At 36.0% G+C, this 27,450-nt stretch overlaps 2 protein-coding genes across 9 annotated transcripts in view; one reads left to right on the forward strand and one right to left on the reverse strand.

Annotated features, from left to right (window-relative positions):
- Nucleotides 1-27,450, forward strand: part of camsap2b (calmodulin regulated spectrin-associated protein family, member 2b) — an 84,320-nt gene that overhangs the window by 18,431 nt on the left and 38,439 nt on the right. For all 8 annotated transcript variants that reach the window (XM_073929893.1, XM_073929897.1, XM_073929901.1 and 5 more), the window contains exons 3-4: nucleotides 11,562-11,723; nucleotides 26,481-26,558. In XM_073929893.1, coding sequence (XP_073785994.1) covers nucleotides 11,562-11,723; nucleotides 26,481-26,558 — 240 coding nt within the window. The remainder of the gene's footprint in view (nucleotides 1-11,561; nucleotides 11,724-26,480; nucleotides 26,559-27,450) is intronic.
- On the reverse strand, nucleotides 15,115-27,085 carry LOC101886156 (sterile alpha motif domain-containing protein 9). Its single transcript, XM_073929812.1, has 4 exons — nucleotides 26,972-27,085; nucleotides 17,641-22,462; nucleotides 16,353-16,550; nucleotides 15,115-16,036 (listed from the first exon to the last, which is right to left on the reverse strand). The coding sequence occupies exons 2-4, from the start codon at nucleotides 22,459-22,461 to the stop codon at nucleotides 15,728-15,730; spliced, it is 5,328 nt and encodes a 1,775-aa protein (XP_073785913.1). The 5' UTR covers nucleotide 22,462; nucleotides 26,972-27,085; the 3' UTR covers nucleotides 15,115-15,727.

Genomic DNA, 27,450 nt, shown 5'->3' on the forward strand with positions numbered 1-27,450 from the left:
TAGGGCTGCACAGTTTGGCCAGAATTTACAATTACATGTTAAAAAAATGAACATTATTGAGCATGTCTGGGGTAAGATGAAGGAGGAGGCATTGAAGATGAATCCAAAGAATCTTGATGAACTCTGGGAGTCCTGCAAGAACGCTTTCTTTGCCATTCCAGATGACTTTATTAATAAGTTATTTGAGTCATTGCAGAGATGTATGGATGCAGTCCTCCAAGCTCATGGGAGTAATAGACAATATTAATTATTTATCCACTGCACCATGACTTTATATTCTATACCAGGGGTGGGCAAACTCGGTCCTGGAGGGCAGGTGTCCTGCATAGTTTAGCTGCAACATTAATCAAACACACCTGAACATGGTAATCAGTGTCTTTAAGATCACTAGAAATCTATAAGCAGGTGTGTGTGATTAGAGTTGGAGCTAAACTGTGCAGGACACCAGCCCTCCATGACCGAGTTTGCCCACCCCTCTTCTAAACTGTACATAATTTCTGTTAAGTGACAAGACTTTTGTCTCAGACCTTACTGTCCTGATTAAATAATTAAAAATCAAGGCATGATCATATTTTTATTTTGGTAAAATAAGCATGATTTAGAGGCCTTTGCCTTTTAAATAAGCCACTTCTGATACCAAATGATCAACTAGAAGTCCAGTTATTATTTGTTGTTTGTAAAAATTCGTTAAGCGACAAAACTTTTATCAGGTAGTGTACAATCTTTAATATGACGTTTTATCGCTTTTCTTTAGCCATTGTCAGCCAAAAACAATACCATGACAGAGGTAGTAAGGAAAGTAAGGTTAGTAATGTAATGTTGCCACTGGCTTGCATGGTTTTGGGACTTGTGGAGCTGCACATCGATGGATTTGCCCTTCAGTGTTTGGACTTTCAGCAGTGAGAAGTAAACCACACAGAACTGAGCTAAACTGAACTTCAACTCTGAAAACTGGACTAATACTGTTTCAGTTTGCTATATCTTCTATGTTAAGCTGCTTTGACACAATCTACATTATAAAAGCGCTATATAAATAAAAATGAATTGAAATAAATTGAAACAAAGTTAGTTGATTTCTCATGTAATGCTAACTTTTTAGCATATATGCTAGCTAACTGGTGGCTGACTGAAAAAAGAAAACTTCTCATCTCCCTTTATCCAACAGTCAAAAATTGATAACTGCTGTTCATTAAAGTGATCAATGACGTCCTTCAGCCTCCAGCTATGCTCCGCCCACAAAAAAAGGTCATAATGTTTGCTAATTAAAAAAGGGTCTATTAGTGTCAAGCAGAATGTAAAGCTAATCAGCTAATTCGTTCTGATTTATGAGTAAGGCTTTTAAAATGATTTTCACGCATGAAAAGGCCTTAAATGAGGTAATTATTTTTTGGTGTGGCCGTACTTTTTACAGGTTTTTCTTGCTCTGACTACAAGTCAATACAGTGAGAACATAAATCTGCTGGTAGTGGACTAATAAAACAACACGCTCTCTGTTGTTTATGGCTGCTTGGTGTTAGTTACGATGTGCACTTCATTCAAGGGTGTAGTAAGGTGTGAAGTGTATAGTGAATGAGGCGGAGAACTGGACGCTGCCATATTAGGTACTGCTGATGCCTGCATTGCAGTACTTACTCTCTCTCTCTCTCTCTCTCTCTCTCTCTCCATGTCTCTGTCTCTGCAGTAACAGTCAGTATCGTTTCAGTGCTCACTTTAGGTGCTTTAACCTCTACGACATCACAGTGCTGCTCAGTCTAGACATCTGTTTCACACACAGAGTCACACTTTCATAGTTGCAGAGTCACTCTAGTACAGTAAGCTCTAAAATACAAACACAAATCCTTGTGCTATCAGATTTGTCTTTGCTTCGACAACACAGTTTGTGTGTGTGTTTATGATTGGCAGGGTGGTTTTGGATAAGATGTGCACATGTGACATGAGGTTCAGGGGAAGGTTGTGACCTTTGTTTGTCTCCCAGTCTGTAAATCTCATTCACAGATCGATCTGTTATTTCCAAAATCACAGGTTAGTCTTTTGTCTCGGTTTGATTTTGTATGTGCACATGGGTGGTGGGTGTGTGTGTTGGCATGGCGATTAGCACTGCGGCAGTGAGTCGAGGTGTGTGTGTGTGTGACTCAATTGGAGGGGAGGGTCTGCACTGCTGTGAAAATTTCTCTGTATTCAGCATATTTGGGGAGAAAAGTGTTGACTGTGGTAGGTGATGCACTGAAGGTAATGTGCTAAACTGCATATCCTCTGTGAGGTCTGAATCTACTACTGAAAATTCTGCCATTTTACATTCTTTTCTAGTTTAGTTTAAAATGTTGCATTATAAATTTTGTCATAATTATGTAAATGAGATGCAACAAGTTAGATCCCAAAAGTGTGGATTGCTGAAGATATTAAGTGCCATTTAAGATTGCCGTAACAATAGATATACAATTTTAAAAGCTGTTGATAATTATAACTAGAGCTGCAAGATTCTGGCTAAAATGAAAAGCGCAATTTTTTTTTTTTTTTTGCTTAAAATAAAGATCACGATTTTCTCACGATTCTGTAGATGTAAAATAAAGGTATGGTGAAAACAAACATATGGCACAACCTCGATAATAATATTAGTTCTACTGGTTTCTATAAATAATTCTATTCTATATTAATCTATTCTTATAATAATGCGGATGTTGAATTATTATGTTTGAGATATATGCTTGCAATCTGTCATATTAGAAAATTTAATTCACTGGTAAAATCAGACATTTGCCATTATCAGATTATATTCAACAATATATAGGCTAGAGTAGTTATACTGACATTGTAAACATTTATTTTCATGCACAACTGTGTGTTCGCTATGAAAGAAAAAACATATCAAATGTCGTTATCATAACTCTAAAATGCGATATGATCATTTAAATGAAGTGCACACTTCGGTTTCGTTTTGACTGCTAAGTACTTGTTCATGCTTCGCACGCGGCTCCCAAACGATCACTCTGTGCCACAAACTGAATATTATTTACAACTTAGATTACCTGTTACTCGCAACATATGCAGGTAACATCATTATATTAAAACAAAAATAAAATTTTTAGGTGAGTTATACCTTATAAATACAGTATGTGACTTATTCAACATCATTTGGAGGTGTCAATGTCACTGAGCAACGTGTGTAAAACAATAAAAAGACTCGTGCAATCGCCTTTTCTTCTCTCCTGAACTTGAAAATATGATTGGCAGAATAGTAAAAATGCTGGATTAAGATCGTCTAGGGGGTCGAATCGAGATCGCGATCTTTTAACGATTAATTGTGCAGCTCTAATTATAACATTACTGAAAAAGGATATATGGTTGGAATCACTTGTAAAACTTTTTTTTGTAAATGTAAAAATACTAAAGAAACCCAACCAGATTTAAATTGCTTTTAAATTTATAGTAGCAGATGCAATATTGAGTAAATGTGCAATATTTCTAGGGTGCATTAGTAATTATAATTTACCCTTTGCTAAACCACAATCGAAAACTGCCACAGACCAATCGTGGCTTAGCAACCATGAACCATGTTAGGCCTGCACTGTTCTGGAAAAATGAAGGTTAAATAAAGGTTAATATGATTAGCCTGATAAGTTTTGGCTCAAAATACCAGACAATTTTTTCATAACTCTTTGAAACTGCCTCTTTTAGCCTTTCATCCTAATTGTGCCATTTTGGTGACTGTCGCTTTAAATTCAAATGAGATTGAGGCTCCCAGCCCTCTTTTCAAAAGAGGGTGGAGCTTTAAATGCCTATGTGTCAGCATAGCAGCAGATTCAAACTCCAATGGCAGACGGCTGCTTCTCACTCAGGGCTGTCTTTGCTAATGAGGGAGAGATTGTCACTAATGGGCAGGACTTTCCCCCTCCGATCACACATATCAACCAAACTGTTTCTACAGTCTATTTTTTCCAAAGTGTAATTATAAAAAATATAAACTATTTATTTTTACCATTAGAGGCTGGCTATATTCACATAGTGTTGCCACAACCATTTTTAAATCCTTTATAAAAGTGATTTTTGCATAATAGGTCCCTTTTAAAAAGCAGCATACGAGTGTTACAGTTTGACCCACTTACAGTTTGCTTGTAAATCAAATGATAGCGTCCAGACTTAAATAGGTTACCCATTGAATTTGTAATGAATTTAGCCTGCAAACGCCAATAAATGTATCCATTTTTAATATCATGCCCTGGATACTGCTTAAAGTTTGTATGAATGTATGTTCATTTGTGTGAGTTTGTATAGTGTGTACATGCTATTTTATTGTAAATGAAGTTAAAAGGCAAGATAAAAAGGCAGGTGAACAGGATGAAAGTACTCTTTTTCATTCTTTCCCATGCTCGTCTTCACCTTCTCTGGCTGCATTGCTTCACCCTTTAGTTGCTTTGTTAGTAGGATAGAGGACAAACACAACGGGTCTTTGTGCAGACAGAGAAAGAGAAGAAAAGTGTGTTTGCAGAGCGAAGCATGACCCCTCTGAATGTGGCAGCACACATATCAGCACGTTGTTTTTCAGTGAGAGATACCTGAGCTCTCAGAAGCAGTTTCAGACCTGCTGCTCTCAGACTCTGATGACGGCGCTCTGTTTTCAGCACAAAGTTTACGTTTTTTCATTTTAAACATTTAATGAGTTACATATATTTTGAAGCATGATATAAACAACTTAAACAGCCCCTATTATGCATTATAAAAGGTTAGAGTTTTGGTTTAGACAGTCTCCTACAACAGGCTGATATGCATGAAAAGTTAAACACTTTCATTCATCTGTCATGATCAGTCCTATCCCCCATACTCTGCTAGTGTTTGAAAGGGAATTTTCCTGGGTCCGGCGCCTTGTATATGGCAATGCTTCGAATCTATGGCCCCATTTACATTAATACGTTTTAGTTTTAAAAAGCATAACTTTTGCAACGAATACACCTTGCGTCCACACTACCCTGGAGTTTTCGAGCCCTGGAAACAGAGCATTTTGGAACCACTGAAGAGGCCATTTTGGTTTTAAAATGCTGCTGCTCCAAGTCAGTGTGGATAAGGGAAAATGGAGACATCTGAAAGCAAAGGCAGGGCTGCTGACATTCGCCTTTCGCAAAATTAAATTCACAAAGTTCAGTCTTGCATCCTCTCCTTGTAAATTCAGACTTTGCAAGTTTGACGTGGAAAACAAACTCGTGAGGAAAGAATGAGTAAATCTTCAAAGGGAACAGTGTACTTTATAATGTCATTCACATCACTCTGGCTATGTTGTTTTAATATGTTAACAATAGAATGAAGATATGATATAAGAAACTGTCAATTTTTATTTTGATATTAGCAACTTAACAGACACCAAAAATGTTGAGACGTTGTGTAGCTACATATTTATATGACCGTCATCTTCACTGTATGCATATTTAAAACAAAACATAGTCTATAACATGACTGCCTCCTTTCATTTTTATTAAAAAATATGAAACGCACCCTCTCTTTTGCTGAATATCAGTTTTAAAAATCAATAATGGCCATTATAATAGTTTAACGCACAATACGTTTTTACTATATAGGATGTAAAGGCAAGCAAATGTGCAGAATCAGTGTACATGGTTACATAAATCAATATATTAAATAATATTTGAGGTCAGCCAAAACACATATGAACATGAGAACAACAGATTCAAAAGACCAAATTCGGGGAATATGCGTTTAGATATAGACAACAAGATGAATTAAATATCACGTTTCACAAATATAGTGAGATTAGATCCAGAATCTTGATGAATTCTCTGAAGTGCATTGCTCTCACCTGGGGTTTTGTGCTCGAAGCACCCGCTGACTGCCTGGAGCTCAGACGTGCACATAGACTGCAGCACATGCCAGACTGTTTGTGTGGTCACATGATGTGCGTTTTCAGTGGTATAGTGTGAACAGAAAGCTGTTCAGAAGCGCTAGGTGAAATGTGGAAGTGGATTGTTTTTATTCTAAAACACCGTTTTAAAACTAAAACGTATTAAAGACAGGGCTTACGTCAACATGAAGCATCTAAAGTTTTGAAATCAACATGATTCATATAAACAACTCTCAGTCGACTTAGTTTTTTGAGAATCAATAATTATAGTTAATCAAACTGCACTTTCAGATTTAAAGCTGTGTTATACACGGCATGGAAGGTCATTTACAAAAACCCATAATAGGGGCTCTTTAAATGAGATATTTAAAAGTAAGATCACTAATTAAAATTACAAAAGACTTTCAGATTTTTCCCACTTACTGGTGTTATTCTGGCATTTGATTGAATATTACTTAATTGTCAGACAATCCCTGCTCAACTGGCAGCAAAACGTTCATGTTTTCACTGGCATTGCGGTTCTAAAGCGGCTGAAACCATTCGACAGCAGGTTGTCTAAATGTAGACTGAAGGTTATTTGTTTTACAGCACCAAAGCACCAGCTCTAAACCAGGAGAAGGGTCTCCAAAACATTGCAGTATCAGGGGCTGAGGATGGGGTTACTGTGATCATTGACCAATTACAAGACTAATAGTTTTGAGCATGGCAGCAGAACATGTTAATTCTTGTATTTTCTGTGTATTAGAATTATGACAAGCTTCCCAAACACGTTATTTTTCCTTTTGCATTTACACTATGAACATTTTATCATTGCTTGTAATCTCTATCTATACCATTACCAGGGGAGTCAAACTCCTGAAGGTTCTCAGCCCTGCAAAGTTTAGTTTCAACCCTACTTCAACACTTACCTGTAGGTTTCAATCAAGTCTGAAGGACTCAAATAATAGACAAATTGTTGAAGGCTCTTTTCTTAAGTTCTTATGTGTGTAACAGTGCAGATGCTTCATATTAGGGTTTTATTCATGCAAAGTTATGTTTGGTGATTCGGGGATTTGCAGCAGCCTGCAGTGTAGAGAAAACTTATCAGATAGATTCAATCTGACAGAGCCGTACAATCCTCTGCTATCTCTGATCAGCACTGTTTGAGGTTTGGGCTTGTTTCTACAATAAAAGATGATAAAAATGTGTGTAAACATGCCTGGAACCCCTAAAATAGACTTCAGTGCATTGTGTTGAGTACTATATGAACAAGAAACAGTAAGTCGGCTACGTTATTGTAAGGATCCATTCATTCAAGTTGCTTTCAGTGGACTTACCTAAGCAGAGCTTACCAAAAAAAGGAAAATTGTCATTTTCTGACTCTGTGTGTGTGTGAATCAGTTTTTTTTTTTCAGAATAGATGGAGGCTCTGTTAAAGAGATGCTGATGTAGCAGTTATAAGTAAATTTACAAAAGCCTGTGGCCATTAAAAAAAAAATACTGGTCAATACCGATCAACTGATCCCTCTCTTATAAGTACTACACTGTAGAGATTATTCTTTAACAATCAGTTTCTTGAATTTTGTGATTCATATTTTGTATTTTCCCCTGTTTATTGATGCTCTTGAATTGCAATTTGGGCCCTTGATCATTTTTCCAACAACTTGTAACCTTGAAGTTAGAAAAAGTTACTTTTATGAACATTTTTAATAGTTTAAAGTGATATATTGTCTGGGCTGGTGTTGTATATTACAGTAAAAAAAAAAAAAAAAAAACTTTTAATAAACTACCAGTACATTTTCTGTTGTTTTACAGACTTATTTCTCTCTGTATTGTTCCTTATACAATATATTATTTCAAACAACTAAAATGTCAATAAAAGTCACTTTGTTAAACTGTGAAGTTGAATTTTTAGCATCAAACATCGACAGAGCAGAGATCAACATCCCATAATGCAATTCACAATAAACAGAGAACACTTGTGAATCACAAACTACAGAAACTGCTAATTAACAGATTTTTTTACAGTACACGTAATGAAATGTCAATAAAATGGCTTGTAAATCATGTCAAGCAATGCGTTTACCTCAGGATAGCCATTTGTTACACAATTAGTTAGTCACTTAAAGGTTAGTAAGAAACAGAAAAAAATCTAATCTTGCCCATTTTCCCATGTTGTCTATAAAAGCATCATTTTTCACCTATCATTTTGACAGTCACTATGGCATAATCTGTTTCACTAGCTTACATCTTATTTACCTATATACCTATATTTTGCAAAATGACAGTATACACAAGCAGCACGTGATAACTCCATACTAATATGCAAAATGTTTGGTTGGAATAAAGGGAATGTTTTTGGACCCTGGCGATAATGTTTGGTAAGCTTCTTGGAGTTATTGTATTTCTCAGACAGACAGTAAAGCTAAAAATGCTTGTCATCTGTTAGTGTTCATAACAAAAGCTTTGTTTTTGTATTCTCAGTCCACACAACCTTTTAATATTAAGTCAGCCAGCCAAAGCACTTTTGGTGAACTGTCTTTTCTTTACAAAATCGCCATGTTTAAGATCTGATTTCATTAAAAAAACCTGTGATCTTTACTGCCTGATTGATATACGATGTAAAGTGGGTCTGAGACCGGGAAAAAAGCACTGCATTAAATTCCATTTTTCCCTGCCATGTCTTTGAAATATGAACATTCATTTTACCCCAGTATTTTCAATGGAGCTTCTGCGCTAGCCTGCTGCTACTGACGGCGCTAACATTTCCTCTGTTGTTTTATGCTTAAACTTCTAAGGGCCTACTCACACTATGCTATCTGAATCGTGCCCAGGCCCGTTTCCTGGATCGTTTGAAAAGTGTAAGTGCACTGATTCAGTGCGGTTTACTTGGTCTTTGGTGCGGTATACTTGTGTGTGAGTGCAAAACGCGGCAGAGCTCGAAACTGAGGGCGTACTCGCACTATGTACAGTTGCCTTGAACTGGGCCAAAGCATGCTTGTCCCCCCTCCAGTCTCCCCCGACGGCCCGCACTCACATTACATTCGGGTCTGGGCATGCTTACGTCATCGATGATGCACTGTTCAGTAGAGAAGCGCTCCCGCTCAGCACAGTGGAGATTTCTCATATTGTTTTAGTCGTGTGGGATGCGGTGGCACACAGAGAAATATTTTGGCTAACAGATCTGCCACTTTTGACCCTCATAAACAGTCATAAGGTCCTCATGCTACAGGTAGTAGGAGGTTTGCTGAAGGTGCGCAGCTGTCGTGCAGTGAGGGGTTTGTATCTTTAATAAACTACGACAGTTTGCGTTCATTGAACAGTAAGAATGATTAATAAATCCATATGAAACAGTCCCTTAAAAGTCACGTTTTGCTTTCAGTTTTGGGTTCAGACACGTTTTGCATTCACACACAAGCGTACCGCGCCAAAACCCAAGTGAACCGCGCTCAGGCCCACCTCTTCTAATCGGGCCAGGGCCGGCCAAGTGAACCGTACCTGAGCCCGCTTCAGCGCACTCAGACTTCTCAAAAGATCCGGGAAATGGGCCTGGGCACAGTTCGGATAGCATAATATGAGTGTGCCCTTACATTACAACATCAATTCTGTAAAAGGAACCTTATAAAATTGTTTAAAAATTCACATTAATCTTTCATCAGAAGTTTAGCATTGGCTGTTTATCATTAGCTGTCCCTATGGCCCATTGAGTTTTTATCAAGCAAACTGTCAGTTGGAGAAAAAAGCACATACTTGGCATCACATGTGTTTCTTTTGAAATTGATTTATACAGCATGTTTGGGTTTAATCTTGGCCAGGCCTAAATTCGTTATTTAGGCATGGTGAAAAGCCTAAGCTTGCTGATCTCCTTGGATTAAACTGTTATATGTTCATTTTAGTGGCTTAAGGATTTTTGTTACTAATCAGAAATCTGCACTTTCTTTAGTGCTGGTCCAAGAGATTTTAGGCCAGTCAGCGCCTGTGGACTATTTTACCACTTAGCTTGATGCTGTTTAAAGTTGCAGTTAGAAATAATAATAGAAACAACATCCTTTTTAATGGCAAGCCACAGTCACGTGGGACTTGCCTAGCCTACAAATACACAAGTAATAATGTACTGCTGCTGTTGTAATTAAGTGTTTTTTACATTGGTGAATGACATAAGGCGAGTACAAGATGGAGTTTTGGTCAGGCGTTCCTCCACCATTTCCACAGGAAAAGAGACGAGACTGAGTGGTTGTTCCATGTTGACTTTTTCTTAATAGAGTTGTAGTGCGTTTAAACAAGTATTATTTTGCTTGTTTAAAACAATGTTGAACGGTAGCAAACTAACATTTTGTCTTCTGAGCAATTTTAGCTAAAAGTATTATATTTGCATAGATGTTTATAAATGTCCTTCAGGTTAAGATGAATTTAAAGTTGTTTTTGCACCAATTCTGGAGACATTTTGAGGATTTAAGTAAGGGGATTTTCTAAAATCTCATTAATCTGTTTTAAGATTGGATGGGCTAAACTAAATACTTTCCAAAGGCTGAATGCACTGATAAGAAGCTAATTTTTTCCCTCTTGAAGCTTAAGGCTCTTTTGCAGCGCCTGAAAATATCAACTGTACAATTTTAACATAGATGCCACTTGGCTTTTAAATGTCTTAAGGTCAATTTAATTTAGATTTCATGCATTATGATGCTTTTAAACTCTCAAAACAATATGAATTTGAAGTTAATGATTGTTAATACACTATCTGGCTTTTGCATTTTTGCATTTGCAAGTTTTTGCATAAATAGTCACACCCAGCCTTTTTAATGTATAGATTTATATAATAAAATTATATAAAATACAAATGATATGCCTGGAACCTCTATGTGCGTACAATATTACATTCAGTTTCTCATGCTATTCAATTTTAGTAGCATAGCGCCCTCTATTGGTCAAAGTGACAAAGCAGATACTGTATAAAACAGTCCGTATTTGGTAGTATGGACAGTGGTAGTTCAAGATAAACCAAAAGACCATCACATGTTCAAGCACACACATTTTGCTAAGTTATGTTTTGTAGTGGTTAATCAACATTGTTGTATTCAGGGAATCTGCAGGGTCTTAAAAAGCCTTAAAATGTCTTACATTTGAAAAGCTAAATTTTAGGCCTTTAAAAAGTCGTAAAATCACCGAAATATTGTCTTGTAGGTCTTAAATTGTTTTAAACAGGTCTTGTTTTGTAGATGTAAAGCCACCCAATCGATCCAACACACATCCAATTACCAACAATACTTCTCAATTACTTTTAGCAAAACTATTTATAACTAATATTATAACAGTATGTTGTCCATACATTTCGTTTTTAAAGAGTTTTTTTAAGTTGTGTTGAATAATATTTATGTATACAACCAGGGTCTGCTTGTTTTGATACATTATTTAAAATATGTGGCTCAGAAATACCGAATGAGAATTTTTTGTTGTTTTGATGGGGCAAGTACTTTTTTTTTTTTTTTGCTGGGCCATTAAAATCCTTAGCATTTAGCCTTAAATAAGTCTGACATTTTGTTTTTCATGGTCTTAAAAAGGTCTTAAGTCGTAATTTTGACTTGGTCAGACCTTGTGTCTCTATCCCAATACGTTTGCAATGTCATGTCAGGCCTTTTGCAAATTAAGACCCCTTTAAAAAACAATTTGTGTTGAGGATTGCCAAGAAGGAACATGGTGTTGATGTTTTGTGATGTTTTTTTTCTTGTCATTTTAGAGCTCTCACCTGGCAATGATTGACACGTTAATGATGGCCTACACGGTTGAAATGGTCAGCGTAGAGCGAGTTCTAAGCTGCATCCAGAAATTCACTCCTTTCCTTCCTGAGGAAGACTTTCCTTATGATGCTGAAGAGGCTGTGACAACATGGATCAACAAGGTGAGATCCCTACAGCTTACATTATAGTAAACATATTGCCTGCGTGTGAATTTGAAGCAGTTATTAAGTTATTGAATCCCAATGAAGGGAACATTACAAACAGTACAATATAAATACAATACCGATTAAAAGTTTGGGGTCAGTTTTTTTGTTCCATGTTTTTTTTTTAAAGAAAATTATTTTGTGTATCAAGGCGGCATTTATGAAATGTAAAACAATTTGTTTTAATTGTTAAATATTTATTAAAATTTTAAACAACAGCTTTCGTATTGTATTTAGTTTCAAATGAAATGATTACTCTAGTCATTACTGCTTCTATTACTATTACCATTAATAACAATAATAATAATAATAATAATAATTAATATTAGAGTGATTTCTGAAGGATTATGTGACTCTGAAGACTGTAGTAGTGAAGCTGAAAATCCATCTTTAAAATCACTGGAATATATTATTAAATTAAATTATAAACCACTTTTGAACAGTTATTTTATAGTGTGATAACATTTCACAATTTTACTATTTGTAGTGTATTTTGATGAAATAATTGCAGCCTTGGTGAGCAGAATAAGCTTATTTTAAAACAATCTTACTTTCAAACCAAACTTTTGACCGGTAGTGTATATTTACAACAAATTTTCATTAATGTGTAAATAAATAATGAAAAAAGTTAGTTTTTTAGAGCCACTGTGTAAGTGTAATGTTTAAAAAACTGTAGAAACAATGTTGCTTTTAGAGCAAACATTCAGTGGATAATAGCATCTGTTTGTGAGTTATTAGTACTTGACAATTATTAGCCAAATATTCAGAATTATTACTGTTCTGGTGAATTTGTCAATAAATCTAGAACCAAACAACACAGAACAGAACAGTTGCATCAGAACAATTGCATATGTTTTACGCAGCGGATGCCCTTCCAGCTGCAACCCATCATTGGGAAACACTCATACACTTTCATTCACACACATATACGGACAATTTAGCTTACCTAATTCACCTATAGCGCATGTCTTTGGACTTGTGGGGGAAACCGGAGCACCCGGAGGAAACCCACGTGAAAACAGGCGGAGAACATGCAAACTCCACACAGAAATGCCCACTGACCCAGCCGAGGCTCGAACCAGTGACCTTCTTGCTACTACTCCCCACTGCGCCACCGCGCCACCTAAAATTAATTTATTCTATTTTTATAATCACACTTAATAAAAACAGTCTGCAGAAACACTTTAAATGACATTCTCCGTTTGAGCATGTCATCAAAGGGGGAACGTTCTTCCCATTAGTAACAATGTCTCCCTCATTAGCATAGACAGCCCTGAGTGAGAAGCAGCCGTCTGCCATTGCAGTTTTTGTGACATACCTGCCGAACATTATGTCAGCGACTAAGAGGCATTATAAATTTTGAGTTTTAGGATGCACAAATTAATGCTGTAGTCTCCATGGGCTACCTTCTTCTGAGCGACTTGTTTTTTTGATGTACAGTAAACACTGATAGCAGAGGCACAAAAAGTTTGACGTGTGAATTCTAAATACCATTATTTTGTTTCTGTGAATTTTCAGCTGAATATTGTGTCTCCTGCATTGATGTATATTCAGTTTGCTAACTTTATGTTGCATCTAGTTTTTCATCTTTGCAGATATAGCTTGTCATAGAATCTGATATTTCTATAAATTAACAGGTTATCAAAAGGTTAGCAAAAATGTCATGATCTGGAATGTACCAGCTCATTCTTGGTTTACCAACTCATTCTGTATGTAGTCTTTATTGACAACACTTGCTTTGACCCTCAAACACTGCAGCTGGCTTGTGTCATGCAGAGAGAAGCTTTTAATGTTAAGACAAAACTTTTATTCCAGTACCTGTACCTTATAATCTCTAAAGCTATGAAATGAATCTCTTACTTGCATCATAGCTGCAGTTTTTTGTTTGTAATTACATACAAATATGTTGTTATGCCATAATTCTCAGATATATGAAAAGCCAACACAAAATAGTGAGATAATAGTGAGAAAAAAAGTGAGATAAAGACAGACACATACATAAAAGTGTAAGCAATCCTTTTAAATTAATCAAATGAATTGTTTAAGACTCTATGGGCTCTATTTTACAGATCTAGGCATGAAGTTTAAAGCACATGGTGCAAAAGCATTAAGGGCATGTCTGATACCACTTTTGCTATTGTAAGGACGAAAAAATTCGCTCTGCAACCTGGCACATGGTCCAGCAGTGTTAAGCTTATTCTCTTAATGAGTTCTGGGAATGTTTTGTGTATAACATGCATTAAACCAATCAGAGTCTCATCTCCCATTCCCTTTAACAATCAGTTGTGTCGTGTCATGGCGCGTTTGCTATTTACTTGGCAGACTTTGTAAGTGGAAAAACTGAATGCTTCACTAGCGAGAAAACAGTTAAACAGACCATCTGCAGCGTGACGATAAAGAATAAGCCTCCTCCATTCTTTTTCCATTCCATTATCTTAGCTTTACTTTTACTCTTTACTCCTTTACTTTTACGGAGTAAGGAAAAGGTGTTGTACGCTCTCCACTGAAGACATCCATTAGCCTACATATTTAATTTAGTTTGTTAAGTGCAAAGATTTGTTTCAAACCTATTTCTAAATTCAGTTCTAATTTCCAGCAAACAAACAAATTAACAACAATAATGAACTGTGGTCAAAAAACTGAGTTATATCCAAACACACTTATGCCCCATATGGTGATGCATACGTCTCCAAAACCCGTCAGGTGGACAAATCTAAACTTGTTTTTATTCAAACAAATGTAAATATGCAAATAATAAATATTACTACTAATGATAATAACATTATACAAATGCAAATTGTCATGAATAAACTGAAAACTGCTTCCCCGAGATGAAGAAGGCATTGAGGCAGTGGTTTCTATATTTATGAAAATAATAATTTTTGCGCTGGACTTTAGACTTGCTTTCAGCTGGTCTATTGCACAGTCTATTTCAGTTCCTCAAAATAGCAACGTGCCAACAATGCGCCTTAACACACCTCTATTTTAAGACCAGCACACCCATGAGTCCACAAAGTGGGGCAAATGGATTTGCTATTTTAACAACGTGCCGCAAACGTAAAAATTTATGTTGCGCTGGTCTGAAAATAGCAACAAGTCGCGCCAAACACGTCTTGCACCTTATTGCGCGGGGTGTATGATAGGGCCCTATGAGTCAGTAATTTTTAAATGTGGATTATGAGAAAATAATTTAAGTGACTTTTGAAATTCTTTTTAAATAGCATAATGGGGGCACTTTAATAGCTTTGTGGACACAATCCAAGATCGATGCAATGTTGAAAATGAAGTATACCCATGCCTTAACTTTCCACTAAATAGGTTACCACTACATCAACACAAACCAATGGTAGCAGGTCAAAAGAGAATGTATGTTTATTTGGGATCATGTGAAATTGCATTGCATGCATTTACACATTATATAAGATTTTTCAGTAGCACTTTAGACACAATCTTTCAAAAAAACATTATAAATGAATTCTGTATCTGCAGGACATACAAAATAATTTAGTGAAATGTTTCCACATGTCAGTGTTAATTTTGACAGCAAATTCTGATTTAGTCTTAGTCTTAGTCTTTGGAATAATACACCATTTAGTTTTAGTCCTATTTTAGTCATCTGAAATCTTTTAGTCTTAGTCTAGTTTAGTTGACTAAATATCATAAGAGTTTTAGTCTTAGTTTAGTCTTAAGTCTGTTAGTCTTTGTCTAGTTTTAGTAGACCAAATATTAGCAGATTTTTCTCCATAATTCATGTAATTGTAAGTATAATATAATATATGGAAGCATATATAGAATACAGGCACATATCTAATTGTTGTAATAAAAACATTTTATTACATGTCAAAACATGAGTCTTTTTCACAAAAAATAACCACAAGACCTGCTCTCCCTGAACAATATACGTGCTCCCTGAAAAAGATATGCATTGTCCCTGAATTATATGAAACGCATATGACATTCTTTCAAGATAAAGTACAGCATTCATACTGTGTTTTAATTAAATTGCTAGTTTTAGTTTTCTTTGGAACTGTTAGTCTCCCATCTATCATCCCCATCATTAGCACAAAGTCCTCATCCTCAATTGTTGTGAGTGGTAAACCTGTCCGTCCAATCCATCTAGCTATGGCCTGCTCCTTGGTCTGTTGTTCCTTTGATTCAGTCTTGTACTTTGAAGACCTTAGGAAATCTGAGATGGCCTGCTGCTGTGTTGTACTAGTAGCATCACTAGCTTTATTTCCACCTGGCCCATGGTCATCAGACATCTTCTGTATCTATGAGAATATATAAATGACATACAAAGTTGTGATATTTTCTTCTTTCTTGCCATATAACACACACACACACACACACACACACACACACACACACACACACACACACACACACCTTTTGTCGAGTCATATATAACACCACAACATCTATTATAATAGTACTTACACATATTTATATTAATTAATTCAGCGAGACAATTCGTTTAATCAATACTATTTAAAGTTAATTTCCTTTAGCTTCAATTTTCTTCCAAGTTTAGCAGAATCACGGTGGTTTATCTTATAGGATAACCTTAACGTTAGCGTTTATGCTTACCTTGGTGTGGATTTCTGGATGAGCCGTCTGTAAATGTCGCTTCAAGTTGGTGGTGTTTTTCCCAGCGATTTTTACTCCACGTGGTTTACAGACGCTCTTGTTGTCCTTGTTGTCATATGTGAAGTTTGACCAGATGTCAATTCTTCGTTTTCGTCCTAGACCAAGCTCTGACATTTCTGTCTGTCTGTTCATGAGACGCTGCCCTCGGACCGAGTGAAAAAAACTTTAGCGTGTTGCTAACGAGAAAAGTCAACTTAAATTAACCAACGCTTTGTAACCAAGTATAATGTGTAACTAAATATAATGTATAACAAACGTCATCATAACTTGAAAACCGCGGCTTTTGTTTTGAAAATGGCTTTGCCAAGATCAACCTGCCCTCAAAAGATTCGCTCTGATTGGATTTCCCCACAAAAGGGTAGTTCTTATTGGATCTCTTCTCCATTCGTCCCGCCCCAACATTTTCCTCTCGTTTTTATTCGTTGACTAAAGTGTCAGTTAAATTTCGTCATCGTCTTCGTCATCGTATCTGACTTTTTATTTAGTTTTTATTTAGTTTTCGTCTGTAAAAAATGTTCGTTGATGAATATTTTTCGTCATTGTCTTCGTCAACGAAATTAACACTGCCACATGTAAATTTGTTTGCGAAGAAACTTAAATCTGTGATTAATGTTCATTATGAAGACATATTTTTATACTACATTGTAGGCATGGGCCAGTATAAGATTCTGACGGTATGATAACCTTGGATAGAAATATCATGGTTTCACAGTATTGTGATTACTGCTCTAAAATATATTCTTTGTAAATGTCTGGGTTAAAGACAACATTTTTCCCCTTTAGAACAAAATATTTTTTTTTGTTGAAGGATTTAAAATATTTTGGAGCAGTAAACATGTCAGGCTAAATAATTCAAATGAATCATTGACTTGCTGTTTTCCTTAGTTTCAAAAACACTGATTTCTTTACAAATTACAACAGATTCTTTGGATATCTTTTCTACTGGAGATACTGTTGTCCTATAAAAAAAAAGGAAATAAAAAAATCTTACACATACCTTAGAAATGGTTTTACAGAACATTTTGGCGGTTCTAAAACCTTGACTAGTCCAAACCGCGGTATACCTTAAAAACGGTTATCTTCCTATGCCTACTACATAGTGATGTAACTAACTAGAAATATATTTTTCTACATTCATAATTTCTTTTATTATTTATCTGTCATCTTCATATTGAATGTCATAAGCAAGTGGACCATCCATGGCAAAGCCAATGTAGAAGGACACTACCTCAGTGCTGTAGCCGCTTCTCACTCCACCTAGAAATGCAGGTCTCACAGGAATTTTAAGATTACCATACTCTGTGAAGACCTCTCCATCCTCAATAGTTCCTTTTACTCTGACAAGCTTGCTAGTTATTGGGTGTTCCTTAAAGATTTCTCCTGTTTGCCAAAGAATGTTGCGGTCCCGCACATTCCTGATAGATCTGTCAAGGAAAACCTTTGGCACAAGTCTTTGTATTCCATCAGATTTTCCCAGGAAGAAGTGAGCAATGGTTGACCTTGTTCTGTACATGTAAGAGAGGTGTTTTCTTGCTGAGCTTCTGATTTTATCAACATAAATCTTAATGCCACTGCTGTTGACATTTCTTCCTGGCCAGAGCAAGAGTATGGCCAGATAAAACGGCTCTGGATGTTGGTGCTGTGTACTGACCTCTTGCAGAATATCTTTTAAAAGCACATTGAGGTCCTCTGTGGATTTTGCTAGTTTTGATTTTGGCCAAATCAACTTAAGTATGATATGTGCAAGCAGATGATTTGTTTTGTCCTTTATAGTTTTGATGGCAGAACTCTCAAGTATGAATGAGTATTTTTCAGCGATCATTTCTACTGTCTCATTCCTATCCTCAACAAACCTGAGAAGACCTGGGAAAATGTCTGCTCTGCTTTCCTCCAGGAACATTCGATACTCCTCAATTTTCATATTCAAACTCAGTTTTGGTTTTTGATTTCTCTCTGTTTGCTTTTCTTCTGCTGATGAGCAAAATAATGCAATGTAGTTTTGGTAGTGTGCAGAGAGTTTTTTACGATTCTTTATATCTTTTCCATCATCAACTCTCTTTTCTCTCATGTAAGTGAAGTAAATTTCAAGGAAGTCAAATGCCTCTTTCACCTGTGGTTTTAAAGATTTCAGAAAATGTTCATAGTCCTTAAGAACCACAGCATATTCACTGCTGGATTCTTTTATAGAGAACTGAATGTTTTCAAAAGGCATTTTTCCTTTGAGGAAGCTCTGGATGTAATGGTCTTTCATCGGATCACCTTTCTCAAAGAGTTCCAGTTTTTTGATGATGTCAAAAACAATCATGGCTGTGTCAATCTCACCCATGTAGCCAGATATATTATATGGGCTCAACTTTCTGTGTAGTTCTTGTTCACTTTCAAGAACATCATCTGTCTTTGCCAAGCTCTGAGCTCTTCTGAAAGCTTTGGTTGCTGTGCTTGCTAACTCAAGACAATCATTCAAGTCTTCAGCTGAGCATGGTTTCTTCTCCTGCTTTTTACACTCAATCTTATGTTTTAATTCACTTCTAGCAACTTGTCCAACCGTATCTAAAGTGTAGGAGTTTTCTTTGATTGCTTTCGCACTGTTTGCCCATGTTCTAGCATCAGTAAAGTTTTTTTCATTCAGGTAGAAGTGCCTTGCTAGAGCTTGAGGTATTGTGAAGTCTTTATTGAATCTTTCTGATGCTGCAATAAAGATTTCTTGGATTTTGTTCAATCCATCTTTTCCTGAGTTTATGTCTTCTATCAAAGGTGAAAACAGAGTGTCTTTCTCATTGTCTTCTGTCTTGCGTTGACGAGTGATCAGCATGCATTTGATGGACTGAACAAGAACATCCTTTACTGCAAATGTTTTAAAAAGGGCATCACAATGCAACATCTCTAGTACTATTTCAGCCTTAGAGCAGTTATGTGTCTCCTCTAGTTGTTTCACACATTCTGTTGCAAGGTTCTGATGAACAAAGCGAATTGCTTTAAGTCCTCCATATTCCTCTGCCTCGAAATCAATCAACAAACAGGAGTAGGGCTCCATTTTCTCCAGCACTGATTCTCTTCCCCACAATGCACATTTTATACCTAGAAAATCTTCACATAAAGATCTTGAAATGGCTGGTTCAGGCACATATGTATTAAGTAAAGCCAGCATGCAGAAGAGTCGTGCTTGTTTGCTTTCAACTCTGAAATCTTTCAGAATGTTAGATGCAACATTTTCAACATATTCAGTGTCAAAATTTGATTTCATGATCATGAAACTGTAGAAGTTCTCAGTTGTGAAAGACTTTATTTCTTGAAGTTCTTTAAGCTTCATTTCAAAAGCACGTTTTTCATTGTCAGATAGCGCTGCTGTAATGTACTCACTTTCAATGACAGTATTGTAGTACCTAACTTTTGGCGTTTTTGTGCGTATACAGTTTAAGATGATGACAAATGCTCCTGTTTCTCTTGTAAATTTTCTCAAAGAGTGCTGAAGTTCAACTGTGTTTTCTGTTTCTTCTGAATCTTCCACTAGTAGCAGGACTGGTGTTTTTAAGGATTGCTCACTTTTTCCACACTTCATCAAATGAGCAACATGTTTGGCCACTTCGTCCTTTGAAACGGTGTTGTCTTTTAACACCGCACATCTGAATTCTTTTCTGAGATTCCACATCACATGCATGGCCATGGTGGTGCCTCCGCATCCGGGGTGATGGAACAGATTCACCATGACACAAGTACTTGTGGGATCTTTGATTTGAGATCTGATACTTTTCTCGAGTTTTGAGTGTTTGTCTCTCTTTATGAACGGTTTTGCTGCAGGTTGCTCTGAGAAGTAAAAGTTCCACCATTTGACTTTGCCTCCCCTGTAGAACTCGGACTCTGTTTTAATTTTAAACTCTTCAAATTCTGCAGAGCTCTCGTCATATTCATTTTCACATTCATTCTCACAGAGGACATCAAGGGATGTCATGAGGTCTTCATCTTTCTTCTGCAGAATCACTGAACTGCCCTCTGCAGATGGAAGAAGTCTCTGTGCATTTTGCTTGTTCTGTCCCAGGTTTAGTATCGTGCCATTGATTTCGCTAAGCTCCAGGTCATATATACTCTGCTGACTGATGTCATGTTCACACCTGGCATGAATGAAATCCTTCCATTTTTGAAATGAAACATTGGAAGTGCAAATACTTAAAATGCTATCTGTACCACCAAGGTTTTTATAAAACGACATAAATGTTTCAAATATTGGTTCGTTCATAGCCTCGGCAGTGGAGAGGAGGAGAAATATGACTAAGAATCGCCCTCTAGGAAGTGTGTCGGGGTTGCAGAGAAAAGAAATCATGTCTTGCACTTCTCCAGCTTTCTGTATTAGCCATTCTTTTGGTCGAAGTGGTCTGTCAGTTTCAGTATTGAGATCTTCTCTACCATTACAAAATACCCAACTTGTTTGTTTATACAAGTTGAGGTTGTTGGCGACAGTTCTTGGATCCCCATGGAACTGATTAGGTTTGTGAAGGTTTGCAACTCGGACATCTCTGTAGTTGTGGCAGGATCCATTTACTACTGAATCTGGATCAAAGTCCAGCACACAGAACAATTTTAAGGTTGTCATGAACTGAAGATGCTGCAGTTGTTCAGAGTGACTTTTGTTTGTTACAATGATGAAATAATCATAATGATTCAGTCTGTTTCCTCCACATGTCAGCAGATTCTTCAGTTTTTCCCCTTGATTTGATGTTCTTTTGCTGTCGGGTCTCTTTTCTGCCTCCCTCCTCCTCATGTCCAGAACATTTATTTGTTCATTTATTCGCGTCAGTTCATAATTCAAGTCCTTTGGATTCCCAATTTTATAAATATCTCTAGTTGCAGCTCCATCTCTTATGAACAGTGACTTTCCTTTGCTCTTTTTCCATTTATTTTCTTCATCGAGAGTCTGGATTTCAAACTGCTTTCCATTAACTATGGTGTGGGATGGTACAACATCCACCTCTATGATATATTTTCCAGATAGAGTGCCGTCAGGACAGAGAACTTCTACAAAGCGTGGTTGTCTGATGCACGCCTTGGCTTTTTCTGTATGTTCTTCAAAGTATTGTTTAATGCCCTGATTAAAATGATCAATGATAGCATCCTTCTTGTCAACACTGACCCCAATAATCTCTCCATGAACATAGTTGGAATCTTTAGAGTCAGCTACACCAAAGTGGATGGTTCCGTTAGTGCGGCTGTTCATGCAGCCAGCAGCAAAGCGAAACACTTCTTTATTGAACTTCTTCTTCATCACGGTTATATCATCTGTTCTGCCCATAAACTTATACTCGTGAACTGGATCAATCAGATTACCTGGTCCAGTCTCTGGTGGCAATATGTAGTTTTGAATGTATCGGTGAGAAGCAGAGCTCTGATCAAATGGATAGAGACTACATGAGTGCTGTAAGGATCCAGAGTTCCCCAAATAACTTTCTTTTTCAGCTAATGTTTTTGAGTCATTTGACTCTGTTGTTACTGTTGAATTTGTTTCTTTCAATGATGTACACTTTTCTGAAAGTGGAATACAATTATTTTGTGAAGGGGTTGACCCTAAGTGTTCATTTGATTTTGAAGCTTCCATCTGATTATTTTGACTGATGTTTTTCACCAAATCATTTCCAAAATTTGCTACATTTTCTATGGACTTGGATCTACTAGCTTCTGTTATTTGTGATTTTCTTTTGTCAGTATTTTTCGATTTTTGTGTTTGGTTAGTTAAAATTTTGTCTTTGTTCTCTACTGTTGTGTCTAGGCTGGCCTCTGTGTTCATTGTTAGCAAATGGTCAGAAGAATGTGATTTTTGTTGGTCCTTCAACATCTCCAGCCGTGTGATAATCTTTACAGCTGGTCCATGCTTTATACCAAGTTCCTGTAAATGTTTAGGTTGGTAACAAACCAGTTCTTCTCCAGATACCTCTTCTTCATACAGCTTGTCTGCATATTTTTTATCCACTTTAATCACCTCAGTCAGCCAGTAACGAACTTGCTCTCTTGTCCACTCCTCCACTCGATGATGATGTTCTGTGTTTTGATTTGTCGCCATGCTGAAACATACAAATAAATACAAATAAAGACTTTACATGCAGAGGGGTGTAATATACAGTATGCAAACTTAGATTAAAAAGCAGATGGCTGGAGTGCTGCAGAGGAGTGTCTTTTTATGAAAGATATATTGCATAATAGTTTGTTCATACAGTGCATCTGGATAGTATTCATAGCGCTTCACTTTTTTTGTGTTACAGCCTTTTTCCAAAATGGATTAAATTTATTTATTTTTTCAACATTCTACACACAATACCCCATATGACAATGTGAAAAAAGATTTTTTGAAATTGTTGCAAATTTATGAAAAATAAAAAACCATATGAACATAACTATTCACAGCCTTTGCTGTGAAGCTCTAAATTGAGCTCAGGTACATTCCTTTTCCACGGATCATTCTTGAGATGTTTCAGAAGCTTAATTGGAGTTCACCTGTGGTAAATTAAGTTGATTGGGCATGATTTGAAAAGGCATACACCTGTGTATATAAGGTCCCAGGATTGACAGTGCATGTCAAAGCACAAACCAAGGATGAAGACAAAGGAAATGTCTGTAGACCTCAGAGACAGGATTGTCTCGAGGCACAAGGCTGGGGAAGGTTATAGAAATATTTCTGCTGCTCTGAAAGTTCCAGTGAGCACAGTGGACTCCATCATCCGTAAGTGGAAGATGTTTGAAACCACCAGGAAACATTCTAAAGCTGGCCGGACATCTAAGATGAGTGTTCAGGGGAGAAGGGCCTTAGTCAGGGAGGTGATCATTAGCCTGATGATCACTCTGTCTGAGCTCCAGGAACTGGAGGAACTAGTCAGGATAGAGGGAAAGATGAATGCAGCAATGTACAGAGATATCCTGAATGGATTAACAATAATAATAATCTTTAAACATGGTTAAATTTGATACAAATGATGGTTATATTACAAATGACATTATAAAAGGGAAAGACAAAGAACCTAATAATTGGAAAATATTTGCGAAGAGTATATACACAGATGAATAATGAACAATGCAGCAAGAAACCCATAAGCATATAATTTAACCAGTAACTAGCTATGGAAACACAGTGTGTAAACTGTATGCGTGAGAGACAAGGATCGAGATTAAACAACTCTGTTCATCAGAAAATTCTCCCTAAATTTACTTTGAGTCTGAATTGTGTATTTAGGTAGGCAGAAGTCATTTGACCGCTATGATTAAGTTTGTTGCGCCAAATGTAGTGGTTGTGGCTGCAAATTACAGACGATGGGTAAAGTGCATATAAGGGTATTTGGGAGTTGTAGTTTTTTAAGCTTCGATCGAGTCAGTCGCACAAGTGCGCCTTAATATTTTTCCTGGTCACTCACAGTAAGTTTTAGTAGCTAGTGCATCTGAAATAGTCGCAACTCAGTACTAGGAAAAATTCACCTAATTCATCTTAAAATATGTACTTTTTATTTTAAGAAAAAATAAGTACTTTTGAGTGCGTAACAGGAGACTATGCAAGCTTGGGGACATATTAATACTTCAATAATGGACCGTTTTAGTTTAACACTTTTTACCCACATTTGTAGTTCTTATTGAATTCACATCCAACACGGAATGTATTGTAAGTTATATTAGTAGCTGGGAGTATGAATGGTTCTCACAATTTCTACTGAAATTACTAGACCATCCAGGAATCCTATTCAACGTGGTATGTTTTGGGACATACTCATTCTATTTTCGAATATTAATTAGGAAGAATAATATGCAAATTGGTAAAAAGCAGATGTTTGTATGTGAGCGAGTACACTTATGACAACAGATGCACATTTATTAGAAGTTTTGTGATTGATAAATCTCACATAGTCTAACAGGCTTTGGCTGAATGCACATCGGGATAGTCACAAAGTGCAGCACCACAACTCACAACAGATAGAGGAAACACTAGGCTGGTTATATAAGGGACCAATTCATTATTCTAGAGACAAAATAGTAAAGGGTGTGGTCCGTGAATGTCCATTGTAACTAATAAGGGTAGCTGTGGACACAAACATGTCACAAAGCAGATTTGGCAGAGCACAGAAACCTAAATCCAAAGACAAACATAAAACACAAGGAACATGTGACAGATCTGAGTCATATGGAACAAAATCAATGGCAAAAGTGTTGAAATAAAAAGTTAAATAAAATGCTTGTCGAAAAGCACTAACTGAAAAAAATAATACATTTAATTAACAACTGCTTGCATTTTAGTGAATTGCTGGGGTTTGTAATTTTAGGTCCTGAAATTTAACACCGCTGTTTGTTGTTTATGCTGTGACTATTTCAATTCAGAACACAATTTCTTACTTAAATACAATAATTCATGTTCAACTTACAGATTTCACTTCCAAAACATTCAGTTCTGATTTAAAAATGCGAAGTATAATATTCAAAAGACAATTTTTAGTTCATTTTTTTTTCACTTTAAAAACTTGCTTCCATAAATTCTGTGGTTCAACTTCGGCTGTTAAAATTCGACATTTCATTTGGGAACTGTAGGGAAAAAATAGATAGCAGATAGCAGGTTCGATAGTCTGCAGAAAGCTTTTTTCACCAGGAGGTGAAGATGGACCAATTTATGGTTTTTAAACCAGTAAATAGGTGAGGAAAAAAGCTAATAATTGTACGAAAGTAGCATTTAGTATTAGTCTTGGACTTGGACTTTAGTATTAGTCTTGGATTATAAGTATGCTAGTAAAAGGATTATGAGTAGGCCTAAAATGAGTAAATGATGTTTTGGGCATTTACAGTTGAAGTCAGAATTATTAGCCCCCCTGAATTATTGGACCACTTGTTTATTTTTTCCCCAATTTCTGTTTAACGGAGAGAAGCCTTTTGCAACATTTCTAAACATAATAGTTTTAACAACTCATTTCTAATAACTGATTTATTTTATCTTTTCCATGATGACAGTAAATAATATTTGACTAGATATTTTTCAAGACACTTCTATACAGCTTAAAGTGACATTTAAAGGCTTAACTAGGTTAACTAGGCAGGTTAGAGTAATTAGGCAAGTTATTGTATAACGTATATACGTTATTGTGTATAATATATTGTATTTTTTTTAGACAGTCGAGAAAAAATATCGCTTAAAGGGGCTAATAATTTTCCCTAAAATGGTGATTAAAAAATTAAAAACTGCTTTTATTCTATCCAAAATAAAACAAATAAGACTTTCTCCAGGAGAAAAAATATTATCAGACATACTGTGAAAATTTCCTAGCTATAAATATCATTCTCTAAATATCATTTGAGAAATATTTAAAAAAGAAGAAAAAAAATCTTTATTTTCCTCATATTTTGGGTTTTACTTTTTAATCAATTACTATATTATCAAAGACGACACATATAAGATAGTCATTCTTATATAGCCTACTTTTTCACTTTCATTAAACAGAGAACCGCTGAGACAAATATTTGATTGTGGGACATTTTTGACTTTTTAATCATTTTACCATTGGAAGATGAATGACATTTGTAATTAATTTTTTCAACTTCATTGTTTTCCATTCCTTTCCATATGAACGCTGAAGACTGGAAACACATGTTCATGTTAATTTTTTTTCTATGTAGTCATGAAAATATTTGTGTAACCTCACCCTCAGGTTGATCCAACCCTGTATGCATTTCTTAGTTCTGCTAAACACAAAGGAAGATAGTTTAAAGATTTGTAGTAACAAGTCAGATCTCAACACCTGTTTTCTCCCATAGTATTTAATTTTCACTCTATGGCAGTGAATGTGTAAGGAGATCTGTTTGCGTACTGAATTTTATTTCCCTGAATGTTCAGCACTACAAAGACATTTATACAGGACACAAACAACCTGAGTAAATTGTGTCTTTTAAATATGCAGAATTGTTTTTTTTACCAGTTTGGTACCGGTACCTACTGTACACTAACAGAGATTATAGGATTTATCTTACCAGTTTTGGTGCTACTATATGTACTGTAGGAACTCTATGCTATCCTGTTTTTTTTTTTTTTTTTTTTCAACATGCATATGTTTTATGCAGGTAAATGAACATCTAAGAGAACTTTTGACCCAAGAACAGAGAGGTCCAGATATAGGGGAAACCTGTGCAGTACAAAAGGTAAAGATCTGTTCACCAAACGTTTTATTAAATTACAAATTTTAAGGAATTTGAGTCTGTTTCACTTCTTTTGTTTTCACACGTATTATATTTACATGGAATATTATACTGGTCCGATTTTACTAGTGGTATATTAGCTGCACAATGTGAAACTAATTATATTGCGCAGCACATTATTTACATTAAACTGAGTTGTAGAATGTGTAAAAAGACCAACAGAGATACTGTATACTGTGCAATATTTTTTGCTCAGTGTTGAACAAAAAAAGGTCTGTAAACTGGTTATAAGGAATATCTGTTTTTAAATATTAAGATTAATGTTAAATATAAGAAATAAGATTTTAAATAGAACTGCAGTCTACATATTAGTGTATGTCATAGAGAAAAAAAATAGAAAAAGAAGCAGTACTTACGCTAGAAGTCGTCCATTTTTGCATTACTGGGTGCTGTCATGATACAATACAAATCACAGCTGAAGCCCTGTGTTGTACGCTTCTGTAAATGTCAGCAAACCAGTTTTATTGTGTACCTGCCTTTATAATTTTGGCCCCACCTTAGCCATGGTTAGTTCAAACACCCTAAAATAACACTTGATATCCATTAAGTCAATGCTCATATTAGCAGACAAGCTTGTATGAGTCAAAAAAGTAAATAATACTTTGATACTGTATGTTAACCACTATATTAAATGAACATAAAGTCTAAAAAGTCCTTGTGAATAAGCATCTATTAGCAATTCACCACAGCTAAAGCTTTTTTAAATAAATGAGATCACATATTGCCACGTTTTCTACTGATTATACACATAATACAATGTCAGATTTTGTTTTGCATCTGGCTTTAACTGCAATTTTTCTGCCGTATTCACATTAGTCCTGTTACTATTTGTATT

Source organism: Danio rerio, chromosome 2 (genome assembly GCF_049306965.1).
Source record: "Danio rerio strain Tuebingen ecotype United States chromosome 2, GRCz12tu, whole genome shotgun sequence".
Classification (NCBI taxonomy): Eukaryota; Metazoa; Chordata; class Actinopteri; order Cypriniformes; family Danionidae; genus Danio; species Danio rerio.

Bases quoted from the DNA above. Each gene is read 5' to 3' on its own strand.
- LOC101886156 (XM_073929812.1), bottom strand. From the start codon at position 22,461: ATGGCGACAAATCAAAACACAGAACATCATCATCGAGTGGAGGAGTGG. The intron at 16,551-17,640 runs GTAGTGTCCTTC...GTCCGAGGGCAG, and splicing joins GAAGCGGCTACAGCACTGAG to CGTCTCATGAACAGACAGAC. The intron at 16,037-16,352 runs GTAAGCATAAAC...ATATTCTCATAG, and splicing joins ATCCAGAAATCCACACCAAG to ATACAGAAGATGTCTGATGA.